Source organism: Urocitellus parryii, chromosome 4, assembly GCF_045843805.1.
Source record: "Urocitellus parryii isolate mUroPar1 chromosome 4, mUroPar1.hap1, whole genome shotgun sequence".
NCBI lineage: Eukaryota > Metazoa > Chordata > Mammalia > Rodentia > Sciuridae > Urocitellus > Urocitellus parryii.
Window position 1 is genome coordinate 43,616,213 of NC_135534.1, and position 20,483 is coordinate 43,636,695.

Sequence of the window (20,483 nt, forward strand, 5' to 3'; positions counted from 1 at the left end):
GGCAGGCTTTGAACTTGTGATACTCCTGCCTCAGCCTCCCAAGTTGCTGGGATTATAGGCATGTGCCACTGTACCCAGTCTGGTATTTACATGTGTGTAGCTATGAAATTACTAATACTGAGGACATTTATTGTTTGAAATGAGCAACAACTCAGCTTTGAATGTAATGAAAATGTTACTGGACTCCTATGCCAGAGGCCTAACTGTTGGGGTCCCAACAAATCAAGTCTAAAATCAAATGGAAAAGGTAATGGTAAAAAGCAGCAAAGGAACTTTAATATAGCTACACCATAGATAAAGGGGACTGAGCATTTCCAGTCCTGTCTTTGAGGGTACTAACATGAGCTCCATATTATACAGATAAGGGGACCCAAAGTATGCACAGTCAAGCATTCTTGGTCAAAAGGGGGTCTAATTGATCATTACCTCAGGATTGGACAGGTGGTGCCTTGTCAGTGGTGATAAGAAAGTTGCTGTTACCTGGGGATTAGTTTCTACTCATCATAAAAACCTTAAGTGTAATAAGAATTGTATGCATCCCACTGACATTTATTTTCTAAAAAATCAATTAAAAAAAAAAAAAACAAACAACAACAAAAAAACCTCTTATGGATCAGACCTGTTGTTCCTGGAATCCAAGATGAACAACTCAAAGAAGCTAGATGCAAAATGGAGTCAGAGGTGCCAAGCTTTTATACATTTGTAGGCCCAAGGGAAGAGTCAATGTTTTGAGCAAAAGCAGCCTCTAAGTCCTTGTTAAAAAAAAAAAAAAAAAAATACTAATGAAAAGGAGCATTTGGATTCAAGCAGAGACAATGGGTTTTCAGGCTTTGGTGATGGTGGTTAACCTGTCTTGTCATGTGATATGGTAGGTATCAGAAATTCATTAATTTATTTACTCAGAGTACGTATTTACATTGAATGCCTACCATGTGCCAGATGGTTGGGATGCATCAGTAAAAAGAGAAAATTCCCTGCCTAACCTTGAGAAGCTGATATTTTAGTACAACTGACTTTTATATGGATTTAATTTCCTATGACTTAATGCTCTTAAGACTATCAGGAAAGATACCAAAATGTCAACAATAATCTCTGACAGCAGGATCATAGGTCATTTTTATTTCTTTTTCATCATCTCTTATATATACATCTTATACATCTCAGAAAACATCCTTCTTTTCCTTTCTTCCTTTTTTTTTTTTATTTAAAAGGGTAGAATTGGGTAGAAACAGGTAACACTCTACCACAGGGAGCATTGGGAAGTGAAGACAAAGTAGAAACAACTCAGGAAATTATTAAGAGCAGCTATATCCATTCAAATAAGAGATACAGAAATATTAATAAAGATATGGATTTGTGAAACATCAAGGATGGAACATGGCAGATTTGAGAAACATTAAGGATTCTCAATTAAAAGAATTATGTCTCCAACAGATATGCTGGGTAAAGGAGAAAGAAAGATCAAGTAAGAATCCCAGGTTTTTAATTTGGATCTGTAAGAGTTAACATAGGAGATCTGCCCTACTATGTTATCCCCATAGGCATGGCAATGATTGATCAATCTTTAAGAGAGCTCTTAGAACATTCAACATTATTACTGGGTAACAAATGATGTTATTAGCCTAAAGCAGTGGGTCTAAATAAACAAGAATGACTATATGTTTAAAAGTAAACAGAAGATTCATGATACACACCTGGTGTCTGATTCAGATCTGTACTATGGCTGGTAACATGTCAGATTTATACCTACATGAATAGCACCCTTTGAGAACTAAAGACACTAAGACTCAGCAAACTTCTCTGTGTATTAAGATCTCATGTGTCTTGAGATTTGAAACTGGGGTGTAAAGAGGGATGTCTTGAAGTATGTCTGTGACCTCTTAGCCTATGGATATCTTTTTACCTGCTATTCCTGCACTGTAAACTTCGCTATAATAAATCTTAGCCCTCATCAGTGTTCTGTGAAAAGCAAGCCTTTTTGTTTTCGATAGGCCAATATTTTGTACTGTTTCTTCAGAAATGTTCTGCTGTGCCATTTTTATGTTGTAAAATAGTAGCTATTTTCATATAGTTCATATGCATCTCTCCTTTTCCTTCCATTTGAAATAGTAAAATTCACATTGTGGGGCAAAATAAATTCTGTTCTGTTTGTGAACAGACTTTTAAAAGAGTATGCAGAAAACAATTTATTGTTAAGACCTCCAATTACTGATTCATCAGTCAGTGAGGAGGTAGTATAACATACTTATCTCAGCATTTGGAATCATGACTTGAATGCTAATTTTGGCTCTTTCATTAATTAGCTTTATAAAAATGGGTAAATTACTTCTTTAAGCTTGGTTTCTTCACTTATAAAATAGGGTTGTTTAAAGCAATCTTTTCCTAAGATTGTTTTAAAAATTTAATTCCTTTATGGTGCTTTGCAAAGTGGCTGGCATGTAATTGCTTAATGTTAGCAGTACTTATAAGGTTGTTAGTTAATAGTAGTACAACTACCATCCACATGTATAATACTATAGAATTGGTTTGGAACATACAACAATAGAAAACAGTTAATAGTAGTAGTTGTATGTGAGGCTTGGCATCAATGCCTCAAAAAATACTTTACATTTGGTTATTTTTTAAAAAAATGATCATTTATTACAACCATTCTGTCAAAATTAAACTTTTCTGTATTCTGTTTTACAATTTCTATTCTTCTGTGATATAAAAGGTAAAGCTTTAGTTTCATTTTGTACTCTACTCTCTTGAACTCTTTTCTCATATTTATCTGTTCTTGCATATTGGGCCTTTCTGTAACTATCATTAATAAAACAACTCTTCTGATTAACAGGTTGTAAACTGTCTTTCTTATGAGTATATAAGCCAATTGTAAAATCAATTATGACTGATTAACCTAAGTACTAAAATTAAGTGTTAGGGGATAAACTAAATCCACTTTGCCTTACTTGTAAGCCATTGTGGAACTTATGTAAGAAAAAAAAGTAAAAGGGCTAATATTGTTACGAAAGAAGGAGATATCTCTCTTAGTCTTATTATTCTAGACAAAAGCTTTACTAAAACAGTCTGTATTTGATAGCTACTACAGACAAGAAAATCTATTAAATATTTGCTAAAGAAAACATTACGATATAAATATTTAGTTAGGGGACTGGGTTGTGACTCAGTGATTAAGGGCTTGCCTAGCATGTGTGAGACACAGGGTTCAATCCTCAGCACCACATAAAAATAAATATATAAAAAAAGGTAGTGTGTTCATCTACAACTAAAATCTTAAAAATAAATATTTAGTTACCTAGAGAATATTCTGTCAATATCACCACATAATCAGAAATTTCTAATTTTATTTTTATGTTTAAAGAGTACTAGAGATTGAAACCAGGAAAGCTTTAACACTGAGCTACATACTCAGTCCTTTTATTTGGAGACAAGGTCGCGGGAAGTTGCTAAGAATCTTGGAAAGTTTCTGAGGCTGGCCTCAAACCTGCATCCCATCTGTTTTAGCCTCATGGTTTGCCAGGATTACACATATGCACCACCATGTCCAGAGGTAATTTCTAATTTTCTATTAGAATTAGCCATAAGTAAAAAGGGAAAGAAAATATAAAAATAATTCTCCCTTGAAAACATTACCCAGCACCACTCAATTCAAAAGTGACTAGCTTAATCCAATTTAAAATCTTATTATTCTAGACAAAAGCTTTACAGTCTGTATTTGATAGCTACTACAGACAAGAAAATCTATTAAGGGGCTGGGGATGTGGCTCAAGCGGTAGCGCACTGGCCTGGCATGCGTGCGGCCCGGGTTCGATCCTCAGCACCACATACCAACAAAGATGTTGTGTCCGCCGAGAACTAAAAAATAAATATTAAAAAAAAAAATTCTCTCTCTCTCTCTCCTCTCTCACTCTCTCTTTAGAAAAAAAAAATCTATTAAATAATTGTCCAATTTTAGAACAAATTTGCAAGCCTTAAAAATATATCTACCTTATGATATCCATTGCCTGGTAAAGTATTTCAGATTGATCAACTCCAAGAACTTTCCTTGCCCCAGCTTTAGCAGCAAACATAGAGAGAATTCCAGTTCCACATCCAACATCCAACACCACCTGGAGTAATAAAAAAAAAGACATTATCACAAAGGTCTTCTAGTTCAAACACTATTCATACAATATGGTGTTTCTGGGTAGATGCAGAATATGATAAAAATTTTAAAGTTCACTATTCAAATATGGTATTTTCTCCTTAAGGAAACTGAAGATATTACAATGGGTTGTTTTAAATTAGTAACAATATAATGGCCATAGTCTATTACAATTAGGCAAAACATTGCTAAATTTAAGAGATATTTTATATGAAACAAGTAATTTCTATAGACTTCTTGATAGAAAATTATTGTTTTTAATTTCCTTTTTGTCCATATTTTCAAAGTTAGGCTCAGTAATTCTAAATTTAAAAAAATAAAAACTTTTTTAACTTTGAATGGAAATAATTAAGCAAAACAGTCTGATCCAATATAATTTAATAATCATTATAAAGAAATCAAGAATGCAGAAAATGACCATCCCCCCCCCCATCTCAAATTGAATATCTTATTTTACAGAACAAATACAACAACCATAGGGGGGAAAAAAGCCTCTGCAGAATTCAGTAACTTGAAGATTTAGGTTATAAAAATAATATTCCACTATTAGTGAAAGAAAGTATTTAGAAGATCCGAAGTTTAAGATGATTTCAAAGTAGGTGGGAAGCAATTATTTCTAAAATCAAGAATTTTATGTTTTTCTTGGAATAGTACACATTGAAACCTGCTCAGGTCACAGTAAAATAAAAACAAGTCACCCAGGAAACATATTAAACAAAACAATACTTGGAAGTAAACTATCCTGTGAAACTACTGAAAACCTTAGTGCTTTAAATCTTTCATTATCAAAGCTCTAAAAAAAATCCTATATGCTTGTCCTAAATACAAAGTTATTATAGTGCCCTTCTAATGTAAGTACAGAGTAAGCATTGCTACTAATAAGACCAAATCTCTGTCTTAATGATATATGCAAACTTCTTGGAGAAATTAACAATGAATAAATAAAAGAATATAAAATAATCTTAGAAATGTTATAAAGAAACATTGAGTAAATTCAAGGTTAAAGCAGAGGAAAGGGCATATACTCCTTTAAACTTTTAGACAGCTCTGGGAATACTTTTTAAAATATATACATGAACACCATAACTTTATTTATTTATGTGGTGCTGAGAATCAAACCCAGTGCCTCAGACATGTTCGGCAAGTGCTCTACCACTGAGCTATAACCCCAGCCCCTGGGAATACTTTTTGAATATGTGTAAGCAGAGAACTGAAAGACTTAAAAGAGTGTGTCATGCAAAGATATGTGGAAATATATTCCAGCCATGGAAAGAAAGATATTTAATACAAGGCATAAGATCCCAAGCAAAGCAAGATGGCCCATATGGCTGAGCTTGGTGGGAAAGAGGTCACTTGGAGGTGAGGGCAGGGATTGGGAGGGGGAAAATCAAATGGAGCTCTGGATTTTTTATTCTAATAGTAAGTAACAAAAAGAACAACATATCCGTAAGAATTTATTATACTGCTGACCAAGTATTTCATTTTATCACTAGGTTATATATTCATGCAGGTTTAAAAAATACATTTCTTATGTATCCTTCAAGAGATTTTTATGTATTTAAGAATCCACTACAGCTGCTCCTACACAGGAATCCTGGCTGCTGTGTCCACACAGGTCCCCTGGCCTCAGCATCTGAACAGGACCCTTGGCCACCTGCCCACGTGGGAACCCTAGCCAGCTGCTGATCTCGTGTGGCTACACATCTATCAGCTTGGGGCTCTCCTGGTAACTCCATCTTGGGCACTGCAACCAATGCCATAGTTGCCTACACCTGGGAACACTGGACAGGGTCTGGAGACAGCTGCCAGCCACAACACTGCATTCCACAGAGCTGCATCTCCAAACACGATGCCCAACACCACTGCCCGGTTGGACCTCTGAAAGCAGCTGCCTCCATCTTGGGACACTTTTGTCACCAACTTAGGTTATTGCTGCTACCGCCATCGCCATCTTCATTTGTGACACCTCCAGCTTGGGCCTAGAAGCAATATCAAGGTACCTATAGTCCCCTGACTCCCCCCTCTCCCTGCAGCCACAAAACCAGCACAGTGCTTGCAGCTACATGGCCAGTCCTTAGCTTACAAAACCTGGTCCTGATCTGCCCCAAACAAAACAGCTCTCCACAACAGGTGTGTGCAGGCTTGTGAGAGAGAGGTTCCTGATTCAGAAGTACAAAAGGAGGAGATGAGATACAGTTAAGAGACTAAATTAGAGACCAGGAATTTTGAGGTCTACAGACAATATAAGGAGATAAGACCAGGCACCCACATCACATAAGCGGGCCTCAAAGTGAACTCCAACAGAAACAATCCTTTAATTTTCCTGGATCAGTCTACTGGGGACTGGGATATCTGAATAGCAATATTATAGTTGTGTTGTATATTCTTTTATCACCTGTTTTTACATTTTGTTTTTCTTAATTTTTATGTTTATTTGTTTTTTGTATTCTTTCTATTGTCTTCCCACTTACTTGTCTCCCCCAAAATACTTTCTCTCTTTTCTCTTGCTCCTAGCCAACTTCTTTTGATTCCTCTTTCACACTTCCTAAGATATAATAACTATACCCTCACCTCCTACCTTCTTAACATCTCATTCTACACCCCACCCCTGGTTCTCTCTTTGTCCACCATCAGAAGCTATAGACCCTTTTGCAAACCTACTGTTTATACAGTAGGTAATAATTAAAATCACCATTTCTATATAGTGTGACAAAACCATAAATGTCTTAATAGGAGCTATTTGACTTAAGGCTGTATATTGTTTGCATTACAATCTATTCATATTGATTTCCCCTTAAAGGAGAGGTACTGGAATCCTGCAGGGACACTATAAACCTACAGAGTAAAAATTGTAACACCTTAGAAACACACTGTTAGAAGAGAAGACACACGAACAACATGAAAAAACAAGGGAAGAAAGTACCCCAAATAAACCAAGATACCACATTATTAGAATCCATGGCCAGTACAGCAGAAGAAATGTCAAAGAAGGAGTAGGATGTTCATAATTACAATGTTCTGAGAATTAAAGGATGATATAAGAGAGCAAATATAGGAAGCAAAGGATTATTTCAATAATGAGATAGTGATTCTGGAAAAAAACAAACAACAACAACAAAAAACAAACCCCCACAAATGAAATGAAGGAAACAATAAACCAAATAAAAAACTCAATAAAAACATCACCAAGAGATTAAATCACTTAGAAGACAGAACCCCAGATAATGAAGACAAAATATATACTCTTGAAAATAAAGTTAATCACACAGTGAAGATGGTAAGAAACCATGAGCAGAAATTTCAAGAATTATGGGATAACATAAAAAGACGAAGAATTATTGAGATAGAGAAAGGCATAGAGTTATAAACCAAAGAAACGAACAATCTATTAAATGAAAAAAATCAGAAAATTTTCCAAACCTGAAGAATAAATTGGAAAATCAAATACAAGAGGCTTAGAGGAAACAAATGTATAAAATCACAAGAAATCTATACCAAGGCACATTATAATGAAAATGCCTAGCATACAGAATAATGAGAAAATTGTAAAAGCCACAAGAGAAAGGAATCAGATCACATATGGGGGAAACTAATTAGGATCTCTGCAAATTTCTCAACCCAGCCCTCAATGTTAGAAGAGCCTAGAATAACCAAGCTCTGAAAGAAAATGGATACCAAACAAGAATCCAGCAAAATTAAGCTTCAGATTTGATGATAAAATAAAAACCTTCCATGATAAACAAAAGTTGAAAGAATTTACAAGTAAAAACTCTATAGTACAGAATATCCTCGGCAAAATATTCCATAAGGAGGAAACAAAGAACAACAATGAAAATCAGCAAAGGGAGGTATTACACTAAAGCACAAACCAATCAAGGGAGAAACCAAGTCAAGGTAAAAACCAAAACTAAACAAACATGACCAGGAATACAAATCATGTCTCAATAATAACCCTGAATGTTAATGGCCTAAACTCATCAATCAAAAGACATAGACTCGCAGATTTTTTAAAAAGACCCAACAATATGTTGCCTTCAGGAGATTCACCTCACAGGAAAAGACATTCACAGACTGAGGGTGAAAAGCTGGGAAAAAAACATACCACTCATATGGACTGTGTAAAGAAGCAGGGATTTCTTTCCATCCTCATTTCAAGTAAAGTAGACTTCAAGCCAAAATTAATCGAAAGGGATAAAGAAGGATATCACACATTGCTTAAGGAAACCAACCACACATTCAACAAGACATTCAATTATAAATATATATGCCCCTAGTAAGGGCATGAAGGTAGAATGAGTTAGACATCATTACCTTAAATACATGTATGAAGACACGAATGATGTGAAAATACTTTGTGTACAACAAGTGACTTGAAAAATTGTGCTCTATTTGTGTACTATGAAATGAATTGCATTCTGCCATCATGTATATAACAAGTTAGAATAAACAAATAATTTAATAAAGAAAAAAATTATATATGCCCTATAACACTGGAGCATCTACATTCAAGCAAACTCAATTTTAAGAGTCAAATAGACCACAACACAATCATACTAGGTGACTTTAACACACATCTTTTACCACTGGATAAGATCTTCCAAACAAAAACTAAACAAAGAAACTATAGAACTCAATAATACAATTATCAACTTAGACTTAACCAGAATACATAGAATATTTCATCCATCAAAGAGTGAATACACTTTCTTCTCAGCAGCACATGAATCCTTATCTAAAATAGACCATATATTATGCCACAAAGCAACTCTTAGCAAAAACAGAAAAGTAGAGATACAACCCTGCATTCTATCAGATCATAATGGAATGAAATTAGAAATTAATGATAAAATAAAAAATAGAAGCTACTCCAACACCTGGAGACTAAATAACATGCTAATGAATGAACAATGGCAGAAGACAACAAAGAAGAGATTAAAAAATACTTAGAGGTAAATGAGAACAATAATATAAATTATCAAAACCTCTCAGACACTATGAAGGCAGTACAAAGAAGAAAGTGCATTGTGTGGAGTTTGTTCCTTAAAAGGAAACAAAAGTCAACAAATAAAAGTCAACATTAAATTTCAAAGCCCTAGAAAAAGAAGAACAAATCAATACCAAAAGTCGTATAAGACAGAAAGTAACTAAAATCAGAGCTGAAATCAATGAAATTGAAACAAAAGAAACTGAAAAAATAGACAAAATGAAAAGTTGGTTCTTTGAAAAAAAATAAATAAAATTGATAAACCCCTAGCCATGCTAACAAAGGAGACAGAAAACTCAAATTACTAAAATCTGTGATTAAAAAAGGAAATATCATGATGGACACTACAGAAATACAGAAGATAATTGGAAATTATTTTAAAAATTTGTACTCCAATAAAACAGAAAATATCGAAGACAATGACAAATTTCTAGAGTCATATGATTTACCTACTCTGAATCAGGATGATATACACAAGTTAAACAGATCAATTTCAAGCAATGAAATAGAAGATGCCATCAAAAGCCTACCAACCAAGAAAAGCCCTGGAACAGATGGATTCATAGCTTAATTCTATAAGACCTTCAAAGAAGAACTAATAACAATACTCCTTGAATTATTCCATGAAAAAGAAAAAAACGGAATACTTCCAAACTCATTCTATGAGGCCATATCACCCTGATTCCAAAACCAGACAAAGACACATCAAAGAAGGAAAACTTCATACCAATCTCAAATGAACACAGCTGCAAAAATTATCAGTAAAATTCTGGCAAATCAGATACAAAAACATATTAAAAAGGTAGTGCATTTTTAAAAAAATCAATTAAAAAAAAAAAGATAGTGCACCATCATCAAATGGAATGCCATACCAGGAATGCAAGGCTCGATCAATATACGGAAATCAATAAATGTATTCATCATACCAACAAACTTAAAAATAAGAATCATGATCATCTCAATAGATGCAGAAAAAGCATTCAACAAAATACACCTCTACTTCATGTTCAAAACACTAGAAAAACTAGGTCTAAAAGGAATATGTCTCAACAATGTAAAAGCTATCTATGCTAAGCCAAAGGCCAACATCATTCTAAATGGAGAAAAATTGAAAACATTCCCTTTAAAAACTGGAACAAGATAGGGATGCACTCTTTCACCACTTCTATTTAATATAGTCCTTGAAATTCTAGTCTGGGCAATTACACAGATGAAAGAAATTAAAGGGATATGGGTAGGAACAGAAGAACCCAAACTATCCCTATCAAACTATCCCTATCCCTATCAAACTATCCCTATCCCTATCACTCAGACTTTCAGTATCTGAAAAATTTCACCAGGAAACTTCTAGAACTAATAAATGAATTCAGCAAAGTAGTAGGATATAAAATCAACACCCATAAATCAAAGGCATTTCTGTACAACAGTGACAAATCCTCTGAAAGAAAAACTAGGAAAAGTACCCCATTTAAAATAGCCTCAAACAAAATAAATTAGTTGGGAATCAATGAAAGAGGTGAAAAACTACAATGAAAATTACAGAACACTAAAGAAAGAAATTAAAGAAGCCCTTAGAAGATGGAAAGATCTCCCTTGTTTTGGGATAGGCAGAATTAATATTATCAAAATGACCATACTACCAAAACACTATACAGGATTAATGCAATTCCAGTCAAAATCCCAATGACATTCCTCAGAGAAACAGAAAAAGCAGTCATGAAATTCATCTGGGAAAATAAGAGACCTAGAATAGCTAAAGCAATCCTTAGCAGGAAGAATGAAGCAGGTGACATCTATACCAGACCTTATACTACAGAGCAATAGTAACAAAAACAGCATGGTATTGGCACCAAAATAGACTTGTATACCCACGGTACAGAATGGGGGACACATAGACAAACCCACATAAATACAGCTATCTCATACTAGACAAAGTCGCCAAAAACATATATTGGAGAAAAGATAGCCTCTTCAACAAATGGTGCTGGGTAAACTGTAAATCCATATACAGCAAAATGAAATTAAGCCCTTATCTCTCACCATGCATAAAACTCAACTCCAGGTGGATCAAGGACCTAGGAATTAGAACAGAGACCCTGTACCTATTAGAAGAAAAAGTAAACCTAAATCTTCATGATGTTGAATTAGTACCCAACTTCCTTAACAAGACTCCTATGGCACAAGAAATAAAAATCAAGAATCAATAAATGGGATTGATTCAAATTGAAAAGCTTCTTCTCAGCAAAAGAAACAATCTGTGAGGTGAAGAGAGAGCCTACAGAAAGGGAGCAAATTTTTACCACATGTACATCAGACAGAGCACTAATCTCCAGGATATATAAAGAACTCAAAAACCTTCACACCAAAAAAACCAAATAACCCAATCAAAAAATGGGCTAAGGAACTGAAAGATACTTCTCATTCAGAAAATGATATACATGTGATCAACAAATGTATGAAAAAATGTTCAACATCTCTAGCAATTTGAGAAATGCAAAACAAAACTAACCCTAACCCTAACCCTAACCCTCACTGCAGTCAGAATGGCAGTTATCAAGAATACAAGCAATAATAAGTGTTGATGAGGATGTGGGGAAAAAGGCACACTCATACATTGTTGATGGAACTGCAAATTGATGCACTCAATATGGAAAGCAGTATAGAGATTCTTTGGAAAACTTGAAATGGAACCACCATTTGACCCAGCTATCCCACTCCTTGGTTTATATACAAAAGACTTAAAAACAGCATACTACAGTGACATATAGCCACATCAATGTTTGTAGCAGCACAATTCACAATAGCTAAATTATGGAACCAAACTAGATGCCCTTCATTAGAAGAATGGATAAACTGTTTCATATATACACAATGAAATATTACTAAGCATTAAAAGAGAAAAATCATGCCATTTGCACGTAAATGGAGGAATTGGAGAATATCATGCTAAGTGAAGTAAGCCAATTCAAAAAAACCAAAGGCTGAATGTTTTCTCTGATAAAGTGGATGCTGATCCTTAATGGGGGGTGGGGAAAGCATGGGAGGAATGAAGGAACTTTGGATAGTAAAGGGGAGGGAGGGGAGGGAGGGGAGGGCAGGGGGCATAGTGGTAGGAAAGATGTGGAATGAGATGGACATCATTGCCCTAGGTATATGAATGAAGACACGAATGATGTGACTCAACTTTGTGTACAACCAGAGAAATGAAGCTCCTTTCTTTTATGTAGCTGTATAAGATTCCATATTATGGCTATACAATAATTTACCGATCCAATTCTCTACTGATTAGCATTCAGGTAGTTTTTGACATTTTACTATTGCAAGAAATGCAATAAATAACCTCTTTTTATTTATAGAATAAATCTATAGAATATATTCTTAGATGTTAAAACACTGAATCAAAAAGAACATGCATATTCTAATTATGCTAGAGGTAAGTACAATGATCTCCATAGGTAATTCTACTCATGAAGACTCCAAAGGGCAACAATGCAAATGCCCCTTTCCTCACATGAAACTAGCATATGGAACAAAAGAAAAAGTTTTGAGATGTCTGCCAAACAAAAAACAATGATAATATTGGTCTAGTTTTAATATATATTTGTCTTACCATGAGATTTAGATCATTCTATATATAAACTATCTACTTTATCTTTTCCCCATTTTTCCACTGAGTTGCTAGTGCTTTTATCAGTGTAATCAAATTTTATGAAATAAGAATTCGGGGTTGGGGATATAGCTCAGTGGTACAGCATGTACTTGGCAAAAATAAAAAAGTTCTTTTTAAATTAAAGAGATTAAAGAAACTAACTCTTTATAATATATTTTCACAATAATTTCTCTCAGCATATTTTTTGTCTTTTGATCCAATTGCCCCAATATCAGTCATTAAATAGTATGATTTCCCCACTAATTTGTTATATGCCCTTAATAGTGACTTGTTAATGTCTGTAAATAAGTCAAAAATAACACCTGGTATTTTGCCAGAGAAATGTTAGAGTTCCTAAACAAGTCTGGATGGTGCCTGGCAAAATGTCAGAGGGAGTGGTTTGAGAAGTAACAAAAGTGAGCCATTAAGTGTGGAGATTCCTTATTGGTTGATTGATGTATCTAGTTTATGCTAATTAAGATAAGCTGTGCAAAATGTATAAATAGCTCTGTTGCCCTACAATAAACGGCTCCTATTCCTGCTGCATCAATCTACAGAAGTTATTCGTCACCCCCCGGTTATTTTGCTGCAGCCGGACCCCGGCAGTGACTAAAATTTATATGTATATTGATCTATTACTGGATTTTATTTCTGCTCTGCTAATCTATATATTCTTGTGTTGGTAATTATTTTAGTTACAGAAACTTTATAGAATGTTTTCATACCTAGTGAAGCTGGATGATCTTCAATGTGGGTTTTTCCCCACAGTATGTATGGATAGTTGTCCTTATTTTCCTATATGAACAAGTGAATCAGCTTGTCTGGGCTTAAAAAACGTCTTAGCCATGTTCTTAGGAATTGAGTTTAAATACAATTAATTCAGAGAAAAGAAAATATTTTAAGTTTTCTTATTCAAGAACATGATATGACTTTCAATTTGTATCATTTGTTACACGCTTTATATTTTTTTTAAATAAATCCTTTTCATATGTCCTGCACATTAATCATTCCTCCTATAAATTTTTTTGTCTATATTATTTACTATTAGAACTGCATTTTTTTCAAATATATTCTGAAAATATAATTTGTTATAATTGAATCAAAAAGAGAGAAATCTAAACAGCCTGATTTCCACTGAAGAAATAAATTGTAAGAAGACTACCGCACTGTGCCTCCTTATCCTCTATCCAGATGGTCTCCTAGTGGGAATGTGTTGTTGCACATGTGGTCCATCTGGTGAGTCAGTACATTTTAGCATAATTACTTTTACATACATTAAGAATTTGCTTTTAAGATGTAATCCATAAAAAATCGCTGCAAACAAAATAATTTTTTAAAAATATTTACTCTTAAGTTTTAGGTGGACACAATATCTTTATTTTACATTTATGTGGTGCTGAGGATGGAACCCAGTGCCTCGTGAATGGTACGCAAGCACTCTACCACTGAGCCACAACCCCAGACCCACAAAATAATTTTTAAAGTATCTAATACATTAAATAGTAAGCAAACCATAATATATACAAATATATATATATGTACACATATTCTACACATACACACAGTGTGATTATAATATATCAACCCAAAATATTATATGGCACAAAATGATAGTAAACTGGACAAATACATACAACACAATAGTATGTCATAAGTTTCTGGGAAAACTCAATGAGTGATTTTTTTTTTTTTTTTTTTTTTTGTGGTGCTGGTGACTGAGCCAAGTGTCTCATACAAGATTTAGTTGAAATAAAAGGCTTACAAAAATAAAAATAAAAGGTCAGTAGGCAATTAAGAAACTTGATTAAATGGTGCTTTGGCAATGGTGTATACAAAGATCATCATATTCACATACAATTTATGGAAAAACAAGATAGTAGCACCAACACCAAGCAGGGTGTATACCCTTTTTGACTCTTGAGAGTCCTCTGCTGGGAATTAATTTTAAATTGTACTTACGTACATAAGAAATATTTTTATTATATGCAATATTATTTCTAAAATAAAAACAATTTATGGACATTCCTACATTGGATGTATAAATCATTAAAAAATGTTAGTAAAAAGATACTCAACATCTACTATCAAAAGAAAAAAACTGAGGAAAAAAAAATTGAAGGTTCATAACAAATGATCTCCGTGAAAAAATTTCTGAGTGAAGAACAGTACAGAAGGGTGTGTGTATGATACCTCAATTAAATGTGTTTTCTATGAAACTACACATACATATATAATGCATATGTATACACATGAGTGCACACATGTATGATTTTCATTTAATTCTCATTTTGCAAATGAGAACACTGAGCTTCAGAGAGTAAAAAAACAGGTTTATGATCATACAGCTGGTAAATTAGAGAGCTTATATTCAAACATCCGTCGATCTGCTATTAAAGCCTATAATTTTAGCATGAGAAGAAGATTAACATTAAACAGGGGTGAGAGGTGGGAGGGAAAAGGAAAGAGAAGAGAAATTGCATGGAAATGGAAGGAGACACTCATGGTTATACAAAATTACATACAAGAGGAAGTGAGGGGAAGGGGGAAAAAAACAAGGGGGAGAAATGAATTACAGTAGATAGGGTAGAGAGAGAAGATGGGAGGGGTGGGGATGGGGGATAGTAGAGGATAGGAAAGGCAGCAGAATACAACTAACACTAGTATAGCAATATGCAAAACAGTGGATGTGTAACCGATGTGATGCTGCAATCTGTATACGGGGTAAAAAATGGGAGTTCATAACCCACTTGAATCAAAGTGTGAAATATGATATGTCAAGAACTATGTAATGTTTTGAACAACCAACAATAAAAATTAAAGAAAAAAAATAAAGCCTATAATTTAATTATATTTTAAATTGTACTTTATTACATATAACCCAAAATTCAGCAGATACACTAAAACTTGACAGAATCAAAGTTATTTAATGAGATAAAGATGTTGATTTTCCTTAAAAAAAAAAAAAAAAAAGAAAGAAAAAGAAAAAAAATGAACCAATTATAACTGTAGATAATAACCAGAAGCATAAAAAGGCACCTAACTGGGAACTTCCTCAATGGACTACAAATAGAATTAATTACAAGTGGGTAAAAACAGGATTAAAAGCTACCCAAAGTTAAATTAATTTGAGATACCATATGGTCCCCACAGGAGCTTGTGAACTGAAACAATATTAAGAATAGAAGAAAGCAAAGGAGACAGGGAGAGACGAATGAATGAAGAAAGGAAGAAAAACATTTTCATTTCAAGCACTTTTTGAAAAATAAACCTCTCCTGTGTGATATAGATGCTGGTGCTATGATAACAAGTTTGTTTTATCTAATGGTGATAAAAGTAGAGTAACAGTAGTAAATTTAGGAAGAACTCTGTTGTAACTTCATAAATTTGTAAATAAATTATATTTAAATAATTTATGATCATATCCTGTTATGGCAAGAAAAATCACATAATATATATATACATATATGAGAAATAATGTTAATTAGTAGGTAGCTAATGGGTCCCACCCCAATTCCTAACTCATTCTATATTAATGTACTGGTACTCAAAGTGTGGTAACAGGGGAAAGGACACTAAACTAGAGTAAAAAAGCCTTAGGGTTTTTAGCTGTGTGTTTTGAAACAGTCAATTAATCTACTGGTTTGAAATAAAGTCATACTACATGTAAAATGGAGGTAAGTACTGCCTAGATATAAGTATATTACATAGTGACAAAGAAAACATGTCTGAAAATTATCTATAAATTATCAAATGCTATTTAAATATATGGTATTATATTTTATAAATCTAGCTATAGTTTAATAAATGAATCATGAATCATTTAAATATACAAAATTTATGAAGGCACAGAAAAAATGCATGTTCTATATCATATAGAAAGCAAGGACTGTTCTAACTACTTGTGATAAGCTTTCTATACAGAAATAAAACACCTTCATTATGTTTCTAATGTTTTAAATTACAGTGTAATAAATACATATTATTTTTACTAATTTTTCAAAAACAAAACAAAAGCTCTAGATTATTTGTTAATTTTAGAAAATCCTTTCATAAATGTGCTTTAAGAAGTGAAAAACTGAGCTGGGCATGCTGGCACATGCCTATAATCCCAGCAACTTGAGAGGCTGAGGCATGAGGATCATAAATTCAAGGCCAGACTCAGCAAATTATCAAGGCCCTAAGCAACTTAGTGAGACCCTGTCTCAAATAAAAAATAAAAAGGTCCGCAGATGTAACTCAGTAGTAAAGTAAACCTGGTACTAAAAGAAATCCCCAGTACTAAACAATAAGAAAAAATTAAAAATGTAAAATATTTTACATTACAGTATACTTTCGAGAAGCAATAAATGGCAAACAAAACTCATAGAGTGATTAAAACAAAACAACAAGCATTTTAGGCAAAGTACAAAAGAAAACACTCTAAACTTATTAACAAGCCCTTTTTCTATTCTGGCATGTTCTCTCACTTAGTAAAAGGTACAGATGGAAACAAACAAAGTAATTAAATAGTTAGTGTTTTTCATGGTACTTTAAAATATGTAACATACATAATACTGTCATAACTAAAAACTAGAAGCAAAAAAGTTTAGTTCTATGAACTCAGTAAGAATTGTTGCACATTTACAGAATACCCACAAATACTTAATTTTCAAATAATTAAACCTTATGATTACTAATACTTGAGCCCTTTCCGTATTATCTTACCTATTACAAGACAGAAGTCTACTCAGGAGCACACAAGAAAATAGCTCCAACTTACTTTCTTAAATTCCTCAGTACTCATATCATGAAATATTGAGAAAAGAGGGCTCAAAGCCAATCAAAATGGATTTGAAAATTTTTACAGATAAGGCTCAAAAGGATATCACTTGCCAGATATCATATATCTGGTTCCTGATTAGCCAACATTAGCAATTCCCAGATCAATATATACTTCATTTCTACATAATTTATTAAGAATAAAATAAAAATCTGGGTATAATTCAAATAGAAATAAAAAATATTTACTACTAACATAATTTGCATCGCTATAAACAAAGTGTTTTTTTAAAAAAATACATACTAAATTGTTTCTAGCATGAGCACAAACATAAAAACTGAAAAAATGATTAGTCTCCACTAAAATAACATAAGACAAAAAAAAGAGCTATGTACAAAGAACTGATAGTAACTACAATTTTAAAAATAAAAACAATTTACTTGTCTATGAAGGGAATCAGCAAAACACACACCATTATAAATCTTTCACAATGGGTAATTCTTTGCACGAAAGATATCAGAGCACAATATAAATTTAGGACATTCCTCTCACAAGTGAAACTGCTTTTTAGGAAAGACATACAAAAAGTAAAAGGCAGTCCAGATTATATCCCAAATAGCATAAAAAGTAAGAAAAGTGGTTCTCAAAAAAAAAAAAAAAAGGTTTATTCACTGTTGCTAATATTATGTAAAACCTATGAAGTAATTTTAGAGAAGGATCTTTTAAAATGGAAATGAAAACGGCTTTATAAAATCCTGATATGTTCTCAATATACATATTCTTGAAATGAGAAGCATATGGAAACATTCCCAAGCAAACGTATATAAATGGCAGAGATCATAATTTTTGACTAAATTATTTATAATGAAGAGGAAAAAAAAAAAGAGAAAACCTGAACTTTCAAATAATCACATCAATGTAGAGAGAGACAGAAAAAGGGAAGGAGGAAAGGAGGAAGAGACTAAAAAGTTAAAGATTCATACAGAAGGAAGTGCAAATGATACAAAAGTCAAACATGTACATACATGCTATCACCTTTGAAATAAATAAATATTAAAACTATAAAATATAAAGTTTCTTATACAGGGGTAAATTAATAAGGTTATTAAAAGAAAGCATTTAAATGAATTCTACCTTACAATATTTAACTCTGCTTACTAATACATTCTTAAGATTATTACTTTTAACTACTTACCATGAACTAGATTAATGATATGGGCTTATCTGATTGTGACTTGATATGGGGCTTATCTGGTAAATTTGAAATTCACAGGAATTACTATAAATTATCTGGATAAACAAAGTTTACAAAGGCTCTGTCACAATAATTAATGACTTTCAATTTTAAAAAACACTATATTGACTGACAGCACCAATCAGCATTTTTGTTATCAGAATCTTGCACCATAGAGTAGCATCGTAAAAGTCTTCCATGAAATAAAGCCCGGGTATGTTAAATCAACCGCTATCACAATGATGACTAAAAAGGGGATTTTTACTGCTCAAGAACAACATGAAATGTACAATTCTATTAGCCAAGCTACTCACCTTGTCTTTGAAGATATGTGGATTTTGATATATAAAATTTCTGTAGCTTTCTGTTCGTACTTTGTCCTGCAGGAGAGAGGAAAACATCATGTTTATAGGGCATTGTGAATAAATAAAAAAAATCTTTGGAAGATTTTTTCCATTTTATGACACATTGCTAGTTTCTACAGCTACAGTCAACCTAGAAAATCAAGCTTTTTTTTTTTCCTAAAAAGAAAACAATAAAGAATAGCAATAACACAAAGAAAGCATTTGTTTAAAAAACACTGAAAGTCAAATAAGATCTATCCACATTCTTTTAAAAATGTATATATTTTTCTCTCTACATGCATTATCACTACAGATCTTCAAGTGATAATTAAAACCAAAAGATTATTTTGATTATTTAAGTAGGGCCTGGAATGTGAAGCCCAACTCCCGGCTCTACAGCTCTATTAAAATAAGGAAAGAAGAAACAAAACAGATAAATGTAAAAGTTGCTGATGCACATGAAAAATGAAGCTAAGCTGAACATGTTTTTCTAAGAAAATCATTATCAGTGCCTATCTGATTTATAATCCCATTTTATTTCTAGAAATTTCTGTAGTAGGAAATGATGCTTAAAAGCCTGAAACCTGAAAGTAAATCATTTGAACCCTGCAGCTCACATTATAAGATCCTATACTCTCAAGTCCATGTGAACTGTGACCAAGGTAGGCATTCAACATTCTAACATTTACAATGGCTCATGAACAGAGCTCATTTCCTAAGTTGAGACACACAGAGCCTGCACATAAGGCACTTAAGAGTTTTGCTGCCAAGTAACTAAAATATGACAAAATTTGATAAAATTAAATATTACAAAATGAGAATTCTAGTTGAGGGTTTCACACTAGGTTAAAAAAAAAGTAGTTGACCCTCTGTATCTATGGGTTTCACATTTGAGGTTTTAACCAACTGAAGACAGAAAATATTTAAAACAAATAATAACTCTGGGCACAGTGGCATGCATCTGTAACCCAAGTTACTAAGGAGGGTCAGGCACGAGGATCAAGAGTTCAAGGCCATCCTCAGCAATTGAGCAGGACCCTGTCACAAAATTATAAAAAAAAAAAAGAGAGAGAGAAAATGGCTGGGAAATTAAGCTCAGTGGTAAAGTTCCCCTGGGTTAAATACTAATACCATTAAAAAAGAGAGAGAGAAAGAAAGAAAAGAATTGCATCTGTGCTGAACATGTGCAAGACTTTTCTTGTCATGATTCCCTTAAAAATATTGCATAACTCTTTACATAGCATTTACAATGTACTAGGCATTATAAATAAAACAGAGATGACTTAAAGGTATAGAGCAGGATGTGGGTAGACTGTATGCAAACACCACATCATTTTATATAAGAGACAGGAGCATCTGCAGATTGTTA

General features: G+C 33.2%; 1 protein-coding gene across 3 annotated transcripts in view; it reads right to left on the minus strand.

The window, feature by feature from the left end:
- Prmt3 (protein arginine methyltransferase 3) overlaps positions 1–20,483 on the minus strand; it is a 136,886-nt gene that overhangs the window by 100,181 nt on the left and 16,222 nt on the right. For all 3 annotated transcript variants that reach the window (XM_026405297.2, XM_026405296.2, XM_026405295.2), the window contains 2 exons: positions 19,085–19,150; positions 3,988–4,109 (listed from right to left, as the gene is read on the minus strand). In XM_026405297.2, the coding sequence (XP_026261082.2) occupies positions 3,988–4,109; positions 19,085–19,150 (188 nt within the window). The remainder of the gene's footprint in view (positions 1–3,987; positions 4,110–19,084; positions 19,151–20,483) is intronic.